Source organism: Aptenodytes patagonicus, chromosome 1 (assembly GCF_965638725.1).
Source record: "Aptenodytes patagonicus chromosome 1, bAptPat1.pri.cur, whole genome shotgun sequence".
NCBI classification, from domain to species: Eukaryota; Metazoa; Chordata; class Aves; order Sphenisciformes; family Spheniscidae; genus Aptenodytes; species Aptenodytes patagonicus.
In genome coordinates, this window is record NC_134949.1 from 38,221,637 (window position 1) to 38,246,791 (window position 25,155).

General features: G+C 44.3%; 1 protein-coding gene across 1 annotated transcript in view; it reads right to left on the reverse strand.

Moving 5' to 3' along the window:
* The window catches only part of WIF1 (Wnt inhibitory factor 1), a 46,502-nt gene extending 22,247 nt beyond the window's left edge, over positions 1-24,255 (reverse strand). The window contains exons 1-2 of the mRNA XM_076328652.1: positions 24,123-24,255; positions 23,846-23,985 (exon numbers count right to left, since the gene is read on the reverse strand). Coding sequence (XP_076184767.1) covers positions 23,846-23,985; positions 24,123-24,255 — 273 coding nt within the window. The remainder of the gene's footprint in view (positions 1-23,845; positions 23,986-24,122) is intronic.
* Positions 24,256-25,155: the final 900 nt, after the last annotated feature.

Genomic DNA, 25,155 nt, shown 5'->3' on the forward strand with positions numbered 1-25,155 from the left:
TTGTTACTTTCTTCCACGGGACCCTGGCCTCTCTGTTGAGTCATCTGTTCAATATTTCTTCATATTTGATGCAAAGTGACATCATGCATCTGCAGCGTAGCTGCACACACCATGTACACCTGAGATGAGATGTATGCATCTTAGCAAGTCACTGGAGACTTCCACTACTGTCAATGGCACAGCTGCAGGTGTGCAAAGCAAGTGGAAATGAACCTTTTCCCTAAAGTCTGGCTTCTCATTTACTCTGAAGCATATGAGGGATCGCAGGCAATTGTACCTGCTGCTCTCAGAAAAGCACCTGAAACCTTAGCATGGGCACTGGCAAAAATGTGTCTTCATCCAGCAACCCACTGACAGTAGACAGTATTGTTATGTCTGCTTTTTAGCTAAAATAGTGAAATAAAGAGAGATTAAAGCCAAAATTTTATGAGAACTTTGGGCTGATTAATGGTAGTTAATTTATGTGTACAAGATGGCAGTCCATGTCCTTAGCCAGAAGACTGTCCTTTTTCTCCTGTAATATCCTGGCTCCCTAGTACAAGGAAGACGTGGACTTACTGGAGTGAGACCAGTGAAGGGCCGCAAAGATGATCAAGGGACTGGAGCGTCTGACATACAAGGAGAGGCTGAGAGATCTGGGACCATTCAGCCTGGAGAAGGCTGAGGGGGGATCTAATCAATGTGTATAAATAGCTGATAGGGGGGTGTAAAGAAGATGGAGCCAGGCTCTGCTCGGCAGTGCCCAGTAACAGGACAGGAGGCAATGGGCACAATACAGAAAACTCCATCTGAACCTGAAAAAACACCTTTTTACTGTGTAGGTGACTGAGCACTGGCACAAGTTGTCCAAAGAGGTTGTGGAGCCTCCATCTGTGAAAATATTCAAAACCCAACTCAACGCAGCCCTGGGCAAGTGGCTCTAGGTGACCGTGCTTGAGCAGGGGGGTGGACTAGATCATCTTGAGATCAGACTGTCTGGTCTCAGGTCAGCCTCAGCCCGTCTGTGATGCTGTGCTCTGCTAACCTGAGCAGAAGCCCCGGCAGCGTGTGAGAGACCATCTCCCTTTAGCTCCTGGTGACACCAGCAAAGCACTCGTGAGCTGGGTAGAAAGGTCATTATGAAATTCCTGATCAGCCCTGGCAGCACATCCACTCGCTCTGTGGGGACAGCAAGGAGATCCCAAACAGCATGCAGGGGCTACACTCCACATGGATAGTCTTCAGAGGGTGTTGTGTAGGCACAGCGACCTCAGAGGAGGACTTGCAAAACAATAGGGAAGGAAGCAATGAAAGTTTTTAAGGGCGGGTTAAATACATGGAGTATATGTGGGAGGGAGAGGGCACATGGAGAGAAGCAGTAAAACAGGAGATGAAAATTGAAGTCGGGGGTAATGTTCAAAAGGCTGCTTTTAATTAAAGACATTTTTTTCCAATACAATATACCATGCCAAAATATGAAAACAAGCCATAAAGTCAGATTGTGAACATTTTTGTTCTCAAATAAAACTTTGGTTCAGAAAAATAATTATATGTCTCCACACATCTATAGAATAGTACAGTGAGTGAGTCAATGCTGTACTGTCTGTTTCTCATTGGTTAGCTTTGATGTTTGGTTGTATCTAAACCAGGTCATAATGGGTTGGGATATTAAAACATTATGTTCTTACTATTCTAGTAAACAACAACTGTTAACTAGACCAAACAGCTCCACTCCCATATTTCCATTCCAGCCACGCTCTTGTAGCGGGTCAGCTTGTGAGCCACAGCCCTGATTTGTAGGAAAAGAACTGGAATCCCATTTTCTAGGGTCGAAAAGATGCCTAAGGACAAAGACAAAAAGAAAGTTTGCTGTGGGAAAGGGGATCGATTGCTGCATAAGCCACAATACACACTGCCTTTCAAGGAAGGAATTCCTCTAACCAGAGTAGAGGCATAGCAGTGATTAGTGCCTGAGGCAGGAGTACGTTCTGTTCACACGTTAAAAAGATGGGAAGAAACATTGCACAAGCAACAGGCTGCCCAGGAGGAAAGCCAAGCATTGCACTGGGGGGGAGATACCTGCGCTCACCATTTCTGTACAAAGGTTTGTACGTCTGCTGAGTTGACAAAAACTGAACTTCTTGAAATGATAGTATCTAAGAAGACCTGAAACACCTCAGGTAGGTCCAGCTAGCATGACTTCAAAGTTATGAAGCCATGTGCTGCAGAGTATGTTTGCAAATCACGTGTGCTGGACTGATTTGGTTAAATTTTGATATAAAAATGATATACAAAAATCACAGTCTAGAGAGGCTGCACAGTAGAGCAGAGTAGTTTAACTCCTCAAACCTGTGAATCTGAAACAAGATTTGGCTGCCATAAATCCTATCTATTCGGGAAAAAATCTGTCTTGACACAATCCCTACATCCAGTCTCCAGTATTGTCCTGCTATAATTTGAGTTGATTGCCAATTAACTTGCATTAATCATCATGACTGAAAAGCAAACAACACACTCTCAGCAAATATTTACCATGCTCCAGCCTAGCATGAAATTTAGTCATGATGGTTAATTGAAGAGATAGGTCTGTGCAATTAAAATATTGTCTAGTGACTACCATAATTTGTGCTGTAAGTGGTCATTGTGAGTGACCTGGTAGTGAGAACAAAATTTCCTTGGATATTGTTGAGAGATAAAGGGGAAAAAACCCATAATCTATAAACCCTTTTCCATTATAAAAACATTCTTGTTACTTCTTTTTTTTTAAGCCAACCTATGAACTGTCTGGTACGTGAGGGGCAAAATTTGCTACTGAAGCTAAATCTTAGAGGAACGGTGTTATCAGAGGTGATGGAGGGAATGGGGTTTGAGATAAATTGTTGATCTTCGACAATTGCACACTCTGCATGCACAGAATACTTTTTGGTTTTGTCTTGACTTCAGGAAGCACCCAAGGAAGAATACACTTTACTTTTGTGTAAAGACTTTGTTTGAGACCCTCAGAAACTGAGGCAAGGGCCCCTGAAGACCTTGTGTGAACAGTCTGGGGACTCGGTGCCTTCAGGCAGCAGGCAGCCCTGCGCAGCTCCCCTTTAACAGTTCCCCATGCGGGCAAAGCCCTCAGCAAAGGGAGGAAATTTTGTTTTAGGCAAATAATTCCATGGTCGGGATTAACTTTTATGGACTTTAAATGGCTGCTTTCTATAAATCAGAGGAATTTAAAAGGTTATAAAAATAACGAAGCCCTCTAACAAGTATTGTAGCAAACATCTGTCGACAGTTTGCTTTTAAATGATATACACTTAAAATTCCTACAGAACTCCACTCCTCAGTACAAGATCTACTGCGTTAGAGTTTTCTTATCACTCAGATGCCATGTTGTGTCTACCTTGGTTTTGTTTCATATTTAATCAAAGCATTCACAGGAACGTGCTTTATGTTTTCTTCATTTTGCATGAAAGATGTAGGATTAGAAGTAATGATAGTACCTGAAGCGAAACAGAGTAGCTTAAACTGTTGTATGTCACAGCTCAATAACCTAATGAAATCTGCAGCTTTTCTAACAAAGAAAAGAGAATGTGCGTTAGCTTTGCACGTAGATGTAAGAAATTAACTATATTTTCTTCTCGTTATTTTAGAGATCAGTGCTGAATGTTCTATTCTGTTATCAATTAAATGACAAATATACCCTAACGCCAATTTTCCACATTTAAAGAAAGAAACTCATCAAAAAAGTTCCTTTTTATCCCAGATCCATGGATATTTCTGGCTATGCACATACTAGAAGATTCTAGCATGCATTATCCATAGCAGATGCTCACAGCTGCATATGCCATAAATAAAATCACAAAGTGAGGCAATATATGTGTTTGTTAGGTGTTTACAGCATGGACCATTGCTTCTCCAAGATATTAACTGCATTAGGTCAGAGAAGTTGGTGCGTCTATGTTCCAAGATGAAGCATGAAGCAAAATGAGATGAATTTCAACAAAGAGGGGAGGCCGTAGCCGTACTGCGCGTACCAGGCTATGGAAGGAGTGTGAGTATTTAAGTCAGCAGCACGTTTTGTTACTGCAGTGCAGTCTAGACACTGCTGTAATGAACAACATAATGATGCCTCCTTAGGCAAGCAGATAATAAACTGTCTGCCTACAAGGTTTTATTTTTCTGCCAGGGAAGGCAGCTTTGCCTTACCTGTTAATTGGTCCTGTCACAGAGTGGGTAAACCATTTTTTGCACCTCAGTGTGACACTCAAAGAGACTTGCCATCAGCCTCATGAGGTAGTCCCAAAGTGGGAGGCATGCTTAACGATATGAAGTGATACGGAAACACACTCTGAGAAAACCAATTTACACAGAAGACAGCATAACCAGCCCGTTTTCCAGTACCGGCTGCTGAGGGTACAGGAATGAACCAAACCAATAGGATTAACAAAAGCAGAGATGCACACAAAAGGAAAAATAGAGATATTTTGGTGTTTCTAAAAAAGAAGGACCCAAATTAGAATTCAGTGAAATGGGCAATCTCAAAGAAAAATACATTATGTGACAGTGTTAATTATACAATGCTGTGGTGAAATGCACACAACGCTGCAGAGCTTGTTTTATGCCTGCTTTCCTCACGTTAAGAAAACTGTGGCAGACTGAAGAAAATCCATGCACGAGGAGGAAGACTTTTTTAACAATGGAGTGAATGCCTGCATGCAACTTTCAACAATAACCACTTGTGGTTTTAATGGTTGTAGAAGAAGAATGGTACAAAAAAATCTCTGATTTTGTCAATGGAAGATGACTAACTGGTGCTTAATGTCTCCTGTGGCATACGACTGTGGATGGCAGATCAGATCCTCCAACAGAATGATTTAGAAAGCTGGAAAAGAGAAATTTCTTAGTTGCTATCAAAAGGAGCCCCAGATTTTGAAAGGTGACACTGCAGGCTTCCAAGAATGCTTTGCACAGGAGAGATGGACAGAAATCTTTGCAGAATACATTAGCCTTTCCCCCAAGTCACGAGAAAAGAATTTCTGTAAAGATAAGTAATATGAAGAAATCACTGTCAAGAAGCCTGGTGAGGCCACAAAGGAATAGATTTAGATTACATTTAGCAATTGAGTTTCTGGCAGTTGTCTGCTCTTTGGGAGACATGGGAAACAGGGCAGCTACTTGGTCATTTTGAGCTGATATTTTCTCTCACCAGACCTTGAGCTCTGGATGTGCTCTAGCATTTGAAGAGGTCATTTGAAACCAACCCGAAACTGGAAGCTGAAGGGCTTGGCAGAAAGAGTGGGGTTCGAGAGGGACACCAGTGAAAAAGAAAGATCCAAGTACACCAGCAGAGTGTTAACTCTGAAACCCATCCTCACATGCAGGAAAAGCAGGCTGCCTGAAACAGAGGGCCAAATAAACGCCTATTGCACATTCCTGTCCATCATTAGCCTGCTAACGAAAATATGATTTTGGTTTAGATCAGAGTCAATCGCTTTACGCAGTAGGTAACTGCAATGGGGACGGTGGGGCCGTTCCAGAAGGCTAAAACCTTGGAGAGCAGCATACGGGCAAACAGATCCACAGCAATTTCCAGGTAAGTACAAGTACACTGATACAAAGGCATGTGGCATGCAGGATTTCTTAAAAAAAAAATTAACAATTTAACAATTAACAAATTTACAGCTCCTCATTGAGGAAAGTCTTGGAGTTTCTCACTCCTTCTCTACCTTGCTTTATTCAGAAACAAAAGAGAAAGCAAGAGAGCACAAGTCCCCATATTTAGACGTTTTCTTGTTTAACAGATACTCTGTAACATATTTTATTACTGCTTCACCAGAGTTACTTTTGAGAAAATTAAGCTAAAAGGAGACAAAATCATTAGGGTTTTGATAAATACGCACAGTTAATTACATCTTGAAAATCTCTGGCAAGGAGTGACATTTCTCAGCATGAACCAGGCTGGAATGTATACATGGTGCACAAGTTTCCTTTAAATTGTCTCCTCCTACATCTTACAGATGAAAATTAGATAACGCTGCTTTGGGGAAGGGGAAAGAAGCAAGCAATACACCAAAGAGAGAAATCGCATTAAGAGTTCAGATTAAAAAAAGCAAAAGATACTCAAGCCTTCATTATCTTCAAATATTTAATGAAACATATTGTTCTGGTATCCTGAGAATTGGTAAAAGCTGTTCTCCTGAAAAGTTATTTCTTGTTCCAGCACAGCAAGGGCTAATTCATTCTTTTGTCACTCAGCAAAAGATCAGTGCTCTCTCCAGTGGAGATTTCATGATCAGGGATGTCCAAAATGCCAATTTCCTAAAACTAATAAAAAAGGGGGAAATAATCACTGCTCCTTAGAGAAAAAAACTAAAATACTGTCTTGTTTAGGTTAGTTAACTGTCAGGTTAGTTCCTAACAAAACAATGCTGTACAGGTCTGCTACTGGCACCTGCAACACATCTATGTGGCTCTATCTACATTAAAAATAAACTGTGAGATTATTTTCTTTCCCTCACAGCTTGAAAAATAAGTGAAAACCTGGGCTGACTGGTCCTGGGAGTGCATCTTTACATAGATTACAGACTGTTTGCAGTTTCAGCCTCTGGATAGATTTATTTCTAATTAATAAATTAGCCTGAAAATTCTTTTCAGAGAATGTAAAATAATTTCAATAAAATCTTTACAATTAGGGAAATGATTCCACTAACAAGTATTTAGACTAATTATGATGGAGATCTGAACAGACACTACATTTAATTAAAGAGTTGCTTTAAAAGCACAAATGTAAAACTCGGAGATGGTGGCTCATCTGACATGATGAGAGAAAGTTCGCAGCTGAAGAATAAGCTAATCCACCTCTTGCATGGTGGTAAACACGGATAATGCACACAGATTCATTTTGGCCGTGCTTCAAACTTCCAACCCTTTATTCTTAAGCCTCACAGGACAGCTTTGAAGTTGAAGATAAAGCTCCTCTAGCACACCATTACCAAGGAACAACCTTCTGATTATGATCTCATGAAAGTGTGATCAATAACTTACACAAGTTAAAAGCGTGGCAAACAGCAAAGGTCACGTAATTGGGCCTTTATTGAGTCCATGTGTTTCACTCTTGCTTTAACTGGCACTCCCGTATAATAAATATCTCTCCCCAAAATGTAAGCAATGAACTTTCTCAAAAGTTATGAAATCTCACAGCAGCTTCTGTCAGACTGGAGTCCTTCTAGGATCTCAAAGGGGGATGCTTCCCCTTTAGTACACCCAAGCGACAGAAAGTTTGCAGCACCTCTGTGTGAGAGTTGCTTTATTTACTGCTCAGTAGATAATGGTCTTTAGCCTTGTATGCCAAGCAAACAAGTGTTTAAAAGTTATGGTAAAAAGGTTTTGAAAAAAATTCAACTCTCTCCTGACTAGCTGCTAGAAAGACTTCCTTAACACTGCTCTCTTTTGACATCTGCTGCAGGGATTTTAAATGCCTTTTTTTGTGAATATCCAGAGTAATTTTGGTCTTGTTTTACGGGCTGCCATTGACCAAAGCAAATTCTAGATACTACCATGAAAGAAGAACTAAATTCATTATTTAAATAGAATGTTTGATCAGTGTATCTGAAAAGGAACTTGTGTGTTTGCTGTTGTACCTGAAATCACACTGATTTGTCTACTGAGACAAGACCCGAGTATGTGGACATATAGAATACCATGCAGCCTCAGATGGTTAATAAAACATCTTTGGTATAGAATCATAGAATCATAGAATCATTGAGGTTGGAAAAGACCTCTAAGATCATCAAGTCCAACCGTTGACCCAACACCACCATGCCCACTAAACCATGTCCCTAAGCGCCTCATCTACACGTCTTTTAAATACCTCCAGGGATGGGGACTCCACCACTTCCCTGGGAAGCCTGTTCCAATGTTTCACCACTCTTTCAGTAAAGAAATTTTTCCTTACATCCAATCTAAACCTCCCCTGCCGCAACTTGAGGCCATTTCCTCTCGTCCTATCACTTGTTACTTGGGAGAAGAGAACAACACCCACCTCACTACAACCTCCTTTCAGGGAGTTGTAGAGAGCGATGAGGTCTCCCCTCAGCCTCCTCTTCTCCAGGCTAAACAACCCCAGTTCCCTCAGCCGCTCCTCATAAGACTTGTTCTCCAGACCCTTCACCAGCCTCGTTGCCCTTCTCTGGACACGCTCCAGCACCTCAACGTCCTTCTTGTAGTGAGGGGCCCAAAACTGAACACAGGATTCGAGGTGCGGCCTCACCAGTGCCGAGTACAGGGGCACGATCACTTCCCTACTCCTGCTGGCCACACTATTTCTGATACAGGCCAGGATGCCATTGGCCTTCTTGGCCGCCTGGGCACACTGCTGGCTCATGTTCAGCCGGCTGTCAACCAGCACCCCCAGGTCCTTTTCCGCCAGGCAGCTTTCCAGCCACTCTTCCCCAAGCCTGTAGCGCTGCATGGGGTTGTTATTATATATTACTGTAATATTACTGTAATATTACTGTAATATTACTGTAATATTACTGTAATATTTCCATGTAATATTTCCATGTAATATTTCCATGTACCACACAGGCCTCCATATAGTTATGTCCTTCATAACTATACTTCGATTTTATCAAAGCAAGATGGACTTATCTTCATAATAAAGCAGGGAAGCATTACCTTATCCCCAGTTTCTGACGAAAAACTGAATAGTTTCTACAGACAACTTTTCTGTCTTTCAGGCTGTTTCCATAGGCAGGGTCTGCACAGCTTCATCCCTGGGCTACAGTACCAGTCTCACAGGGTCCAGTCTTTTGAGTTAAGGTCCAGAATGGTCCCACATATTTTCCAGCATTTAAATTAATAATATTCTTCAAAGCCAGATCATCCTCAACGTCCTGTACACTCAGAGGAGAGAGACCAGCACTTGCAGAAGAAAATTCAGCCCAGCCAGACTCTGAGTTACCTGCTGCCTTGAACTGCCTTTCTCCCTCTCCCTGGGTGCAGATGGAGTCTATTCGCAGCGTAGGCATCTTCACTTGGACTCACTCTGCTGCCTTTCTCTGTGCTGGTTTGCTAGCAAAGTCCTACCCCACAGAGGAGGCGAGTCCTGAATTTCACTGTGGCACGTGGGCTGCGCGGCTGAACACAGACAGTTCTCTGCACTTGGTATCATTCCACTGAGTTTTAGCAACAGTTACTTGGAGAAATCCTCGCATCAAAAATGTCTTCCTTCTGCCTCTAGCCACTGCTCGTGTACCAATCCTTTCCTACTCTTCAAGGCCGGTCCTTTTTGCCTTCCCCTTCTTCTTGTCACAATCTTTCTTTAGAGGGGATTCAGATGATGAACATGGCAAAGAGTGATGCTGGTTTTCCTTTTTGCTCCTTCTGCTAAGGTCCATTTCTTCAATGGGATTAAGAAAGGTTAAAAGCTTTGTGCAGGTGAACTTGGTGAAAGACAAAAGTAGCGTTCTGATACAGGCAGTGCTGGCATGACCAGGGCGATCCTCCATTCGAGGAAGATGAAAGAAATTAGGAAGAGTTATGATAGTCAGGGTAAAGTTGAGCTTCCAGACAAACCCTTTGCACACACTTGCAGGCATGAGTCCTACTCAGAAAGGTATGAAGTTTATTTTGTGAAAGCTACATCCTTCTGGTTTTTTTTCACCCTGGATAATGTGACCTATCATCTGTCAGTATAAATACTGACAGGGAGGGCCAGCAGCTGGCAGTTCACCAGAAGAACGTTTTGCAGAGACCCTAACCTCATTTGTATTAGAGAAAATGCCAATGGGACAGTTCAGCTTCAGACACGAATGTGTGGACCTCGCCAAGCCCAAATTTACCTCTGATGAAAAACCAGTGGGAGTCTGATGACAGCAGAAGTCAATATCCCACTCTGAGATAACTCCCCCCATTTGGGACCACAGAGTTTTGCTGAGATCAAGAGCTGTAATTTATTGCTTGACGCACAGCTATGGTGAATCTGGTCTGCTCTTGCAGACCGAGGCCAAATTGTCCTTTTTGTCCCTCAATACATCCCAGATGTGCTGACAATCCATAACTTCTGCTGGAGTCAAAGGCTGCTGGAGGTTCTCCAAATCCCCCAAACCAGCCTTTATTGACTAAACGAAGCGAGTAGCTCGGGGCTGAGTGTGGTCCACGGTACTTTCAGAAAGAAAGAAAGACTGGAGGAAAACAATGCCCCACACTGCAAACCTTGCTGAGCTGTCAGGTCTGCTCCTTGCATCACTACAGGGCACAGAAATGCAGCGCTCAGCACAGCAGCCTGTCGGTAAAACCCTGCCTGTCATCTGTAGCGGGACTCGCTTTGATACCAGTCAGCTGAGTCAGGGTCAATTTTGTTTGGTTCTGCTTGAATTTCGGCAAGTTAGAAGAGGCTTTGGGTTTGGGAGTTGTTTCTCTGTTTTGGTTTGATTTGCCACATTTTCTGTAGCTTGCAGTACTGGGACTGCACCAGGGCAGCTCAAGGCAGCCTAAGACTGGGCTGTCACAGTCCTACCCTCTTCAGACATGGCCGTGGGATGAGCTAACCAAGACAGCAGATCCAGGTAAAAATTAATAACTTCTTTCTGTAGGGCTAGTTTTCAGCCAGAGCAGCTCCCTGAGCGGCCACATCAGCACTGGCACAAGAAAGAGAATGGAAATGTGTGACCAGGGATGGGAAAGAATATGGGATGGTGTCAGCTGCTAGCCCGGATGAAGCTGTTGTGGAATGGCACTGGAAGCAAAGCGAATTGTTCCCGGCCATTGGCAGACGTCAACTTTTCTCACCACACCCTCAAATTTAATTATCCTGGAGTGAGGAAGAAACTAAGCTGAGAATCATCAGTGAGATGATGGTTCCTCCAACGCACTACTGAAACCAACAGAACCTGCACCCAAATAGGGCATGCGCATTTCTGATGGCACTGCCAGAGCCATCATGTGGACTCTGAAAAAAATGAAAAATCCAAACACATGATTCCACCCTCAGAAATATGATCTTGCAATTGTCCATTAAGGTTATACACCGGGGATAATTCAAGTCCCGTTCGTATTAACAGGTTTCTTTGGAGCAGCACCAGATTACGAACACATTTCCAAAACATGATCAAGGAGTTGTACTCTTTAAATGGAATATGACATACCTCTCAGGAAAGTAAGACACACGCCAAGTGCCGCCTTTCCAACTGTGGCATGCCACTTAGGTGTGCTGTGCAGCTGAATTGAGGATAGGCTGTCTTGGCACGTCTTAGGAAAATGTCGTACGGAGAGTTACAGGAGAGACTGGACAAGGATGCTGCACCAGGAGGCTTTTGTGATCATAGCAACCATACGTATAGTTTGCCAGTGAGGAAACCCACTGGTCAGGGTATGACCTGTCTCAGCTAAGGACGATGCTGTTCTGGTGCAAAGGTGAGGCCCATGCTCTGCTGCTTTTGCACATGAGGTGCTCAGTCACACCAGACTGGAACATGTGCACTCCTGAATCAAGAGTGCCTGACACTCCTCCAACAGCCTTTGCCGTTATGGTGGTGCACACAGCATATGGGCTCCCTCATGTGGATCTTCTAAGATGTACGAGAGACGGACCATGCAAGCACAGCTCAGGAGTGCTGCAGCTGAGGAAGACGCCACACAACCTGCTCTCTTCAGCTCCGCTAGGAAGAGGGAGCCTCCCACGCCCTCCCCATGTGTGGGGGAAGGAGATCCCATCTCTGCTCCGCTCAGAGTGAAGAGACACACTGCTGTCTAGACAATGGGCTTAAGTTTATGCAACATGCAAACTATTTTCAAACTTTTCAATCTCTGAGGAACAAAGTGGGTTTTTTTCCTAATCCTTTCTACCTTTCAATCTTTTTTTTTTTAAGGAAACAGAGGAAATGCTATACAAAAACCACTTGTGATAATAAAAAAAAGTTTCAAGAAGTCTTATGGTATCCAGTTAAACAGTCAAAAATCAGGAAATACCAGTGAATAATGCTGTATGTACAGACTTAACTCTGTTTTTACAGGACATTAAAACCTCATTAAGTACATGAGCCCATACTAATTCTCATCTATGAGACCTAACATCATGCAGCTTCTTCTGTAACTGTGAATCTTACACAACCAAAGAACTGGTGCTGAAGTCCTGCAGGTTTCCTCAGAGTGAATGGCTGTTACAGACGCTGAGTAGCCTTTGAAAATCTGGCCCATTAAGTCAACTGGACATATTAATATGCAGATACACAGTAAACCACACAGTTGCAAGCTGTGCAGTACAAGACATGCAGAGGTCTAGGAAAAATATGCTTGCACATGAAGGCAAACTACCTTAATGTAATAGCTTGTTGCTGTAACCTTTCAATTGTATTTAACAAACTGAGATGCATATGAATTAGGGGTGGCAGAAACTGGAATGCCACAACTTGCTGACCACAAGATTCATTAGAAATGTTTTTTGGGGAAATGTGTATGGAAAAAACTCTCAAGCCCAAACCATACTGGTCATATGCAAATACCCACATATGTTTTCAAATGCAGACTTTTAAAGTAGTAGAAATCTGTTTTCAGGAAAATTATGATTTATCTGTAGGCTATTAACATACTCTTGAAGGACAACAGGTGAACAATGCACCTCAGTTAGAAGGTCCATTTTCCTTGATATACTGAAAGGTATGTTTAGTTAATGGTTGAGTTTTCAACACGCAGGTTGTACAAATTTTAATCCAAGGCTTTTTGCTTTTTCAAAGAAATGTCTTCAAATATTTTCTATGTGTTGAGAGTCGTCAGTAGCTCATCTTGTGCTTGCCAGAAATATAACTTAGACTTTACCACAGGAACTAATTTAAGTATACCATTACTAAATCTGGCTTATCTGGAAGTCTATAATCAGAGATAAAAAGCAAGCTTCACCTAAACGTCTCTGCTGCTTGATTATCATCAGAGTAGATGCTTATGCATTTAGAGCAAACTGTCCTGCGAATGTGGCTGGGGTAGCAAAACCAGATTTGTTGTCAAGGCATAATAATAATGTGTGAAACAGTGTTGCAAAATCTCATAATTGATTATCAGTTCAAGAAATTCTGCTCAGGTTATAAGAAAAGCTCCAGCCCTCCTTTCTATGTCTCACCACGCTTAGGGAAGGCCCTGCGGACTGGCTGCTTCCTCCACCTTCCCCTCTCCTGGGTGGAATAACCAGACACAGCCCGAGCAGAAGACTGGCACAACTCTCTCCTCAGAGCAGAGAGGGTTAGTTTGGGGATCCTCTTCTGTTTTGAAGGGGAGTGGTTATAAAGGAATCAGAGAGGGAAGAATCTCACAATTCACAGAAGGGCAATGGCCAACCCTTTCTTTCCATCTCTCACAAAACTGGCTTTCTGCTTCCCACTCCTCATGAGACCTCTGGCCTGGGGAAGGGAAGAAATGCTGAAGAACCTGGGTACGCTCCATCACCTGCTCTAAACCAAGAAGGGGGGAAAGACCTTACTGCAGTTACCTCAATCTTTGCAGACAGAGACAAGAAACATATATAAACCTAGAGACAGAAGTTTCTGTTGGAGTTGCTGGGGTTGGGGAGAGGTGGAGAAACAGAGATTTCACGAGAACTTGGGAGAGGCTGCGAGCTCTATTACCTCCAGGTAACCATTCCTCCTGCCAGCAAACTTTCAGATTCCTCATCCTTTTAAATATTTCCCCATTAATTTAATTGAATGAACTTATACTGCTTCATTGTATTTTACAGGATGAGAAAACCTTGCTTTTGGATGAATAAAGGTCTTATATAAATAAGTTAAATACTTAGGAATGTTTTAAATCTTGTAATTCTACTGTTAGGTTTCAATTAATTGTTGTCTAAACAAATCATAGTAACAGTGGCATCATGGCACCAACTATATAAATTACGAAGTTTACCTGACTGCAAAAGTTTGGCAGGACAATTAAAAAGGGTCCATTAACTAAACAGGATATTCACACTGATACAATTCAAATGTGAACTCCATTAGTGGGCAGGATAAGGCGCAGACTTTGTGCCGTCAAAGGAAAGCTACTGTTATGTCAAGTGAAAATGTGAAACCCAAGTGGTTCTTGATGTGATGAAGGCCTCTAATTCCTGTCTGAAAGGGACAGCATAAGCTTCTCCACCCTGTACCTAATACCAACATGTCACAGCTCTGACTGGAGGGGAGCAACGTGTTGGGTCATAAGCTTTCAGCTACGCTCCTTTGCCAATACAGAAATCTGATCATGGCTGTGCAATCTGAACAGATGTTCCTGTGCAAAACTGGAAGGAAGGAGATTAAAAAACCCCAGCACAAACCAAAAAAATAAATCAACCAAGGTAATGGTCAACATGCCCTGCTAGCAAATTATTTCCCAACTCTTAATATGGCTATGCATTTCATCTGTTGCCTGTGATTACAGACCCGGGTAACCATATTTTGCCCCTCCTTCCTCTCTGGCAGACGCCGGTGTGCTCTGCTGTGCAACCTGCCTGTTCTCCCTGAAGGTCCCTGCGTGGAATACTGCAGGCATGTAGCTGCTTGCAGCTATTTGACGTATCTGTGGCTTCACAAGGAAAAAATATATTTGTTTCAACTTGGTCACTCAAATGGACTCTGTTTGAACAGTTCAATTTATTTCCCAGAACCTCTGCAAGAAAGAGAACTGGCTAAGGCTCAAACTTGGAAAAATGAAAGCAGTGTTTACTGCAGTTTAAAAGGAACAGGCTGAAGTTGGTACTTGTACTCCTTACTGAAGGTGTTCAGTGGACTTGATTATTTGCCTATGTGGTTTTTAGTCTCAGATTCCCATTGACTATATCAATATTCACACATTTGCAAGTTGAGAGCAAGTAGAAAACTTTGCAGGGAGAGCCTATCTTCTGCCCATCAACAAGTTGTGATCTCTCCATGTCTTCCTCACGTTCTCAGAAAAAATAGGTTCATAATCGCAGTACTGAAAGCTCTGAACTCATTCTCTGATGGTCAGGATGGTCCAAGAGACTGCCCTCTCCTCCTCTGGCCAGCCATCGTTGTGAAGGCTTGCTCTGCTGCTCTTGCTACTGGTTTCTGTGCTTCAGCACTCAGAGATGGTGACAGGTCTTCTCATTAGTGGGCTGCTGTTTGGGGAGTTTGTTTTCCCTGGTGATGGGCCAAAACCTGAGGCTGGGAGATTGCCAGGTTTGATGTCAGGCATATTTATTTCCTTTAAGATTGGTTGGGTTTAGCTAGCTGTTTATCCAGGCTAAGGGGCAACTTCAGAGGATTTGTGGGACCAGCTCTGAAAGCGGTGTTTGGTCTCTAAGTTATTTATTGAAGTATTTGGCAGTGATGGCAGCAAATGCTGAAGCAGCTGGAAGGTAATTGCCCACTTTTCCTTGTACGGCCAAAGAAGCTGGATTCCACCAGTTGGTTGCAAAACAAAGGAAACTTTCATACTAGATGCAAAAAATCCAGGGGTTTTCTTGTTGTTTGGCTGAAAAAAAATCCACCCCAAATCTTTGTAAGCCTTTACTAAAGCATTTCTATTCTGCACGTGCCTCTTCTCCAAGGCAGACAGACTTGTCAAGTAACTCCTCCTCAGCATTTTTGTGCAGCTAAGTGGTCTTCCATGAATGGACTATGAATCCACATACTATGGTGGATTTCAGGTATCATAGCTGGATAAAGTCTTCTCAGTGCCTCCGTACAACAGTATCACTGTCTTTGCTGTATTTATGTTACTTTTTCTGAGGCAGATTTCGGTTTGCTGCTTTGCTGTGATTGTACAAGCCAGTCCCAGTTTTGTGTTCCTGCCTGGCCCATTTTGTGTTAATGGCTGGCTTGGGGGATAAGAGGAGAGCAGTAGGTTTTGTTTACCTTGACTTTAGTAAGGCTTTCAGCACTGTCTCCCACAACATCCCCACAGAAGAAGTGAGGAAGTGGGATTTACAGAAGTGAGGTGGACTGCTGCACTGCCAGGCTCAGTGGGTTATCAGCAGCACCAAATCCAGCTGGAGGCCAGTCACTAGTGGTGTACCTCAGGGGCTGATACTAGGTCTCATGCGGTTTAACATCTTCATTGATGACCCGGACGTTTTGACAGAGTGCACCCTCAGCAAGTTTGCAGGTGATACAAGACTGGGAGGAATGACTGATACAACCAGAAGGTCGTTCTGCCATCCAGAGGGACCTCAACAGGCTAGAGGAATGGGCTGACAGGAACCTCATGAAGTTCAACAAGGGGAAGTGCAAAGTCCTGCACCTGGGGAGGAACAACCCCATGCACCAGTATATGTCATGGGCCAAACAGCTGCAAAACAGCTTGGCAGAAAAGTACCTGGGGGTCCTGGTGGACACCAACTTGACTGTGAGCCAGCAATGTGCCCTTGCACCAAAGAAGGCCAACAGCCTCCTGGGCTGCATCAGGCAGAGCACCGCCAGCAGGTCCAGGGAGCGATCCTTCCCCTCTGCTCAGCCCTGGTGAGACACACCTGGAGTGCTGGGTCCAGTCCTGGGCTCCCCAGTGCAAGAGAGACATGGACATAGTGGAGTGAGTCCAGGGAAGGGGCGTGAAGGGATAGGAACATGCCTCACAGAAGTTTGAGGACATGTCAGGTTCTCCCTGTTTAGCTCTTTCTTCTATGAAGTAAGTGTAATGAAAGAGACGAATCTTCTGCAGGTTCTTCTACAGGCTGACAGGTCTCATTAGAGATTGGGAGGACCAGTGATGCAGGCAGAGGCCCTGTAGGACTGTCAGCTCACACACAACATCTGCCAGGGTGCCACCCAAGGGGAAAACACATCTGATCTCAATGCATGCGTACTCATTGAGCAGGACTTCTGTTACTTTATACAATTAGCTCAGCTCAAAGTGTCACAGATAGCCCACGTGCTTTTTGTACGTGGATCTCAACTTTATTTTGTATAAGAAGAGCCAGTCTTTCTTTACATTATTACATACATTATTACATACATTTTATTGCAATCACAGTTTATTACAATTACAATTTCAAAATGTCAGTCTCCACAAACCAAACAGAAGGGAAAAAATGCAAAGTTAACTGTGCATTCAACAACCTACCCAAAATGTGATTGATTTGGTGTTTCTTCCATTTACGATTTTCAAAAAAGCCATTTACGTAACAGAAAATACCCATAAAGCTATCTTCTACTTTTACTGAAACATACACCTGCAGCAACAGACATCTACTACATTTTATACATATAATTCACTGCAAAGAACACTGTGTATTTTGTTATGGAAAGACTAAGTATTGCAATGCAGCTGTCCGTTCTTTGTGCATTTTGGGTGACTGCACTTTCCACCACGTCTGGGCTACACTCTGATGTAGTGAAGAGTTTGGCCACAAATAAACAGTTAAAAAGCAAACAAGCAAACAAAAAACCCCCAGCAAAACAAAATATCCAACATGGTTGAACAGCAGAATAAAAGAGACTAATACAAGTAAAGTAGCATCTTTCAAAAGGTGGAATTTGTACAGAAAAATACACACCATATTCCTTACATATGTGCATGCCCTAGGAAGAGTGTGGTTTCTTACATTTGTTTTATATGTACGTAATTCACTTGGCTAGAAGCAAGTCATTCATACTCTTAGCTACCCAAAAAAACCTCTTTGGAAAACGTGATACCAACAGAAGTTAAATACAATAAAAATTCTTCCAGTTAGTTCTCGTTATGGTTAGTTCTTACTTTTTACTCCATGGCATTACTTGTAATGGCATTAACTTTAGATCACTAAGAACATACTTAGGAAACTGTCTGTAAAAAAGAAGTGATGTTGACAGAAAACATTTTCACTTCCACAAAGAAGAGGAAAGCAACACAGCCTGGATTTTATATTTCAGAAAAACTGTTAGTAACATGGGGAGAGAAATCTGTACGTTTTCACAAAATACAGTCTTGAAGCTTGGGGTGTCCGGTTAGTTCCAGTGCTTTCAACAGTTATGTTGTACAATGCAGCTACTACTGTAAAAGTAGTGAAAATATTTTATTACCTAAGCTTTTCTGTTAAAAATGTATTAGAATATTTATAGAAAGGATAAACAATGAAAATCTTGAAGAACGGATACTTAACGCAGCTTTACACTGCTGTGTAAAAAGAATAATTGTGTAGTTTACACATATACCATGTAAATTACTATGGAAACCAGATGTAGCCTACACTACAAGGTGCCTTGTAACTCATCTCTGCTGAGCAATAAATCCCCCCCTTTTCTTCTCGGCAAAACTTTGAGAAACTTTACTGCTGTTTTCTATCAGCAGATACAACAGATGGCTGGCACATGCCTGCTTTACTAAGAAAGTGGGATCTCTACAGCATTACTTTGATCCCTGGTGGCATGTCTACAACACTGAGACGCAAAATACCACAGCTGAGCAGAATCTAAATATTAAAGGTTTGGAGCTGTGCTCTCGATATGAGAACCCCCTGTCTAAAAATCATGCTCACAGTATGTAAACATCTTCACATTCCACACGGAAATTTTGGTACAGAGGTCAGAAAACAAAGTATTTCCCCTGTTTGGTGACATGAAACCGCAGTGAAGGTACTACTGTAAATCCCAAGAGTGCGAGTTTATGCGATTGCCTTGACCAAACTTCCAGAAGAGCCATACTTTTATTGGAAAAAAAACCTAAATTGTGCACGAGACATTTTTTAAGCTGAAAAGCATCACTGTAATCACTGGGTATGAATAAGATATTTACAAAAAGTTCAGCAGTTTCTTTGAAGAAAAGTTTCCTTTGAAGAATTACATGTTTTGAAATTCACTGGTTTTTGTTTTCTTTCAGTTTATCAGGGAAATAGTGATGTTTGATGGAGCACCTTATTGCATCAATAATGCCTGAAAATTGGTAGTCTGTTAGCTTTCCTCTGGGCAAGGAAACAAAACTCCTCCTGGCATAGCTGGATATTCCGTTCTATCTTCACGGTCAGGCTACGTCTCAGCAATATGAGGTAATTCCAGATAAATCAATTGAGCTATTCGGGGTTGATGGTCACATTGCTGAGATCAGAACTAGCCTCCAGGAGCTGTAATTATATACCGGTTTCTAAGCTCCACTTTACGACACAGAAATGATGCTAGAAAATGCACTGATGACATATATCCCCTCTTCTTAAGAGGTGGGCATCTTTTTGCTTTACTCAAGGTTATCAATAACTCTTTGATCAGAAGTAACCCAGCCTTTCCAGCCTTCCCAGTAGGGACAGGCCCAATTGCCTCTTTTAAGGGCCCTGAGGATGCCCCCTTATCCCAAGCTGGGATGCCCCCTTATCTCCTAACACTTGTGCTCTTGTGACCAGAAGCACTCCCAGACCAAAGACCTTTCCCCAGCACTTGATCCCCTTGTACACACATGCACATCTCCTGTCATAGGGCAGAACCACCACTGCCGCATCACAAAATGGCATGCATCCAGCAGCACAAAGCTGGATGTATCTTTAGCATGTAATATACATGCGATACCCATGCACCGTGCGATATATACATGCATCCTCCAGTCACATGGGCCACATCCCATTCATGCACCAGCATAGGACTGAGTATTCAGATGTCACATCATGGGTACGTGTTCAGCCGTGCAACAGGAGAGGAGCCATGGGGTACTCACGACAGTTGGGAGTAGGAAGCAAGCTGCTACAATAATTCGTCTGACCCCAAATACTTCTCCCATATCTGAAAGGAAGCAAGCAGCCTGGGCAGACTGTTGCCCAGACTGCTTCTGCGGATCAGACCAGAGACTGCTACAGAACAAAGATTTCAACTTGCCTTTCGGTTTCTTTTTTCATCTCTCGTCTATTAAATCAATCTGGCTGCTGCTCTGTCACTGAGAACTTGCTTCCTGTGCACTGATCAACCTTTTGTTTTTGATACGGCTCTCTCCCACCAATACTCATGCACATGTGAACTTAATTGCTGTCAGAAATCCCACTGAAAGTTAAGCATACATATTGGTTTTTGTGGATTTGGAGCTTCAATACCTGTCATGAGTTCCTAAACACTGTAGAGATGATGTTATCACTGCAATCTTTGGTACCTTCCACTGGTGGACATAGTGAAACACGACGCAGCATTAGTTAGTCCCTCTCTCATCGGGAAGCCTTTAAGTGCAATCCTCCCCAGAGGACAAGACCCCCAAAAGTCATTATTCTTTCTTTTGGAAAAACCATATGGAATAAGAGCAAAAAGCACACCAGTGAGCTCTAGTGGTTACACAGATGCCTGCTGTATGCTATAGATTACCAATGGTTTTTGCTTTTTTAAACCTTTCAAATCAAGGAGCAATCTTTGTAACTACCAATTTACCCAGATTACATTTTTTCTAAAGAGAACATAATATCTGCAATCTTACGTTTAAATTCATAGGTAAAAACATAAAGTGCATAAAAACATAACAATCCAGTTCTGCAGTACTCTAGCCTCTCGTAATGCCTGGCTCATCCTGACTTCACCAGAAAAAGTAGGTATTCAGCACCTTCAGACCCTTAAATTCTGGGTTTCCCCTAATATTTCCTAATAATTAATTAGAACTAATGGACTAAGGACTAAAAGCAATTAATGCTTTTCTTTGGTTAATGTTTTCTAGTGAAAATGGCTTTAATTGTTTGTTTACCATACAAAATCTTTTCCACGTAAGATAGATCCAGGGCACAAAGGCCACTGTATTAGAAACATAACATCTAAATGTAGTGGGTTTTTACCACTTCAGTTTACACAGAATACAGGTATAATCTAGTCCTTAAAATGTTCCTTTCAACAGACATTTTTGAACTAGAATACAGACATACGCAGCAGTGCGGGACTGAGAAGTGTTGCCACTCCCTGGGTTGGATTATTTACTCACCTACAACTTGGATCATTATTTATCCCAGGAGCAGGTAGATGGAATCTGCCCACAGGATATTTATACCCACTTTCCACAGGTGTAAACAGGGATGCAAGGTGCATGTCAGGAGACACTTAGCCCTACCCTGTTGGAGGTGGGTTGACTTTGGCTGGCTGCCAGGCACCCACCCAGCCACCCTCTCACTCCCCTGTCTTGTTGAGATCAGGGCTAGGAACCATGTAATGACATAGACAGGATCTCCTGCACCTACTCAGGAGAAGTCTGATATCTGTAACCCAAAAAGGGTCTAGCTACTGCTAGAAGCTCTGGCATATACTACTGACAGCCCCCAAAACCTTGGAGACGTCTTCAGATCTCAAGTAGGATACAAGGTTAAGAGGTCAATAAGGCACAAGATACACAGAAGAAATTATTTCAGTTTTACCAAACAGGAGACAACTGTATGCTAGTTAACAGTTGTTTTACAGAAAGCAGTCTAGTACTTCAATATCTTGAATGCCTTTCTTCTTTCAAAGAGTACTAGTTTCCATTTCTTTCCCTTCTTCCTTTTTTGCCTCTCTTTTCCCCTTTCCTCTTCTCTTCCTTTCCTCTCCTTCTCTCCTCCCCTCCCCTCCCTTTCCCTTCCCACTTCCCCTTCCCTGACTTAGGAAATTCCCAGAAAAAAGTATTCTGCCAGAATAAAGGTAGCAAGTATTTAGTACTTTCCTGGACATGTCAATGGATACTTCTAAGACCATGTATACTTAAAACCAAAACAGAACACTGAAAAAAACTGTTAAAATTTACTCATTTCTTCCCCTCATGAAAGATTGGAAATTCTGGAGAAACTGTGCTCTTTTGCCACAAATAACTTTTATCCTACTTCTCTTCGCAACACTACTGTGGGCAATGATGTTGTTGCCCTATGGGCTACAGAAAAAATATTAATGTTTTTTCCTGCCCCTTCTCATCATGTAAAGGGCTGGGTGGCATAGGGGCAGTAAGTGCCCTGTTTTCCAGAGGATGACAAGAACTGTGAGTAATGGGCAGCTGTACTCAAACACCTCGAAGGGATGCAAAAACCAACAGGACTGTTTGTGATACCAAAAAGTAGACATTTTCTTTAGGATGCTAAGTATGTCCATTTCTTCCCCAACTCCTAAAACACTAGGTGGTTGAAACTCCTTCCGTAGCTTAGGCTGCTGGTTGAAATCCTGCTCTTCATCTGCAGACCTGCATATGAAGGTCTAAATATCCACAGCCATAAGACTGGAGTGCCAATGTTTATCTTGACTGTACACACAGATGAACTTGTAAGGAGTAGCTAGATGGGATTATAAAATCTCCAAATGCAGAGTCTCTCAGTTGTAACACTTGTTTGACCCACAAATATCTGAAAGTTAACACACTGTTCTAGGAACAGAGCAGTGCACTGATGTTACTTTAACCACGTATGTATTTCACTTACTAATTATATTTTGTCTAACAGGAATTCAGTAATTCAGCAAAGAGGAGGAGGAAGAATGGGTTAAACAACTTTGCTGCTGCTCAGAAGGGATTTCATCCTGCAAGTTGCATCAAGGGGAACACTTGTCTAGGCTGTCTTTAAGCCTGTGACTCTTCTCACTGAAATCAGTGTTACAATCATCTTTTCCTAATGAGCTACCTGTAGGCAGCAAAGGAGGGAGAGGAGAGCACAAGAAAGAAGGACAAGAGAAGGCGGACAGGGTTCAGTCTAACACCTCCATCCTCCTTTCCAAAAAGAGGTAGTTTTATCATGGACAGCAACTGAAGCTGGCAGAGAAAAGGAGCAGGAAATATAGTCCCAAAACGCACTAATTATTTCTGGGTATTCAAATGCCAACCCTTGGCGTACAAAGTCGTTTTCTCTGTAAAGCTGGACTGGAATTCCAAAGACCTTGAGCAAGTCACTTAGCCTTTGTGAGTAAGTTTTGTCTCTCCACATTCCCCTCCCTCTCTAAAGTAGAGGAGGTGAAGCATTTCCTAAACTCAAAGCCTTTGTGAGGATAGCAAAAATTACAAGGGCCTCAGACAACACCTCAAAGCCAAACAAGTCCTGTAGTTAGAAAGAGTACCTTAAAACAACCAAAACCACAACCAAATTTGCGAAGCTGCAGTTAGCTGAATTATACAACCAATTTTCACTGAATATTTGAAGGTAAATATTGTTTCATCTTTACCAAGCTCTTTATTGTATAAAGTCAATGTTCAGCATTGTAAAAATGAATTAATTTTATCCATCGTTTTTATGTTACAATGATTTTTTTCTGTATCCATGATAACGTATGCTAACGTGTTTCAGCCTTATGCAAATTTAACATATGTTGTCAGTGTGTCAAATCATGCGTATGTTTCTTCATGAAAACATGTCACGCGTTCTTATCTGTTCAAGAGAATCCAAAGGGATTCAATACACTGCAGATTTACGTGGGTTTGCAATTAAACTTGGTAAAATTAAGTCTACAGAAGAGAATTATTATTTACCAGAACTACACATTAAGCGTGCACATTTAGTAAATAGAGATCAATGAATAACCTGTAGTATATGACCATAAGCTAAAGAAAGTTGAAAGCAAATTGCACCCACATAGCTACTGTCTGGTAACATTTTGTCAAAACTGAAGGCAACCGGTGTCTTCCTCGTCAACTCTGCTTGTCTGCTCACGCCTCACCAGCCTGCCGGCTTCTCCAGCGCCCCAGACACCCGGCTCTCCCACGCACTTCACAACCCCACCTTCAAACACGCTTTCCCAGCGACCTGGCGGCGCTTCTGGCTGCTCCCCGAGCCTTCCCCGCCGCCCTTTGCCCCCCGCCTTCCCCGCTGCCCCAGCCCGCCCGCGCCTCGGGGCCCCGCGGGACGCTGGGGTTTACGGCGCTGCCCACGCGGGTCCGGCGAGGGGCACGACGGCGGGCCACCCACAGCCGGGGCCGCCCTGGCACGCCGCGGAGAGGGTTTCCTCCGCTATTCCGAAGCCAAACCACCTGCTTGGGTTTAAGGAGCCGCCCCCGCCCCTCGCCGCGGCCCCATCTCTGCACCTACCCGTCCCGTTGCCTGCCAGGTGAAGTTCATGGCGTGGATGCTGACGGGGATGGCGGGCATCCTCTGCTGGGCTTTCCTGAAGTCGTGGGTGAACGGGGCCATCTTCCCCTCGGACACGATCAGAATATCCTCCTCGAAGCCTGCGAAAGGCAAAGGGGCGCGATGGGCGGCAGCCCCGCCGAGCCCCGCCGGGCCGGGCTCCGCTCCGCGCAGGGCTCCCGCCCGCCGCTCGGCCGCCCCCGCCGCGGCAGCCGGCCGGGGGAGCGGCCCCGCTTACCGATGAGGACCCGCGCTTGCTGGGCGTCGATCCACATGTAGAGCGTGTCGGGCTGCCGCGGCGCGGCCCGCAGGCTGCAGAGGCTGAGGGCGCCGCAGAGCAGCGCGGCGCACAGCCGCCCCGCCGGGGCCATGCTCCGCGCACCGCCCGCCCGTCCGTCCGACGCGCCCGGGGCTCGCCGGCTGCCGCTACCGCTCCGGCCGCGCCTGCCCTCTGCCGCTGCGCGCCCACAGGCGCAGGGCGGCCCCGGCGGCGGCGGGAGGGGGGCGCGGGGCGGGGCGGGGAGGGCGGCGGGCGCCGTCGCAGCTACAGCGCGGCTGGCTGCGGGCGGGAAGGAGCTTGGTGCTTGCAAACTCCTTCGGGCGTGCTCCTTCCCCCGCTGCGGAGGGCGGCTGCGCGACGGTGCACCGTGTGGCGACGGTGTAGCTAGGAAGTCAGCCCTCCGCTCCCCCGGGCGCCAGGTGGCCGCCCGCTCCCGCGCGGGCACGGCCGAGTGCCGGGACACGGTGCGCGGCCGACACCTCCTCTGTCACGGGAGACGTGCCATGGGGTGACGTGCCGTAGGGTCGCCGTGCCCGGCACACGCTGCGCACGAGGTGCCGCGCGTCCGGCCCCCCTCCCGATGTTCACCCCGCAGGGGGCACCATCGGCGCCCTGGAAATCAAGATGGCACCACCACAGTCGCAAAAGCACGGTTGAAGGAACTCGTGTCTGCGTGAAGAAACTAAGTTTGTAGGTAGCGGTCGCCTGGTACGTGTGGTGTTTGAGTTAGGGGTTGGGGAAGCATCACCGAAAGGGCGCGTGGGCGCAGTTGGGTAGGGGGTCCCAGTGGGATCCAGCAAAGCTGGGCAAGGCGCCCACCCGCGCTGGCAGGTCAGGCCGCCGAGCGAGCCATCAGCCGGAGGGTGCAGCAGGGACAGCTCTTCCCAGCTCTAGGGAACCGCGCGGTGAATGTGGCAGTGTGCTACAGGGAGAAAAGGCTTTCACCTGGCGTTTGTCTGAAGGTCTCAGGAACAGCGGAGGCCCTGAAAAA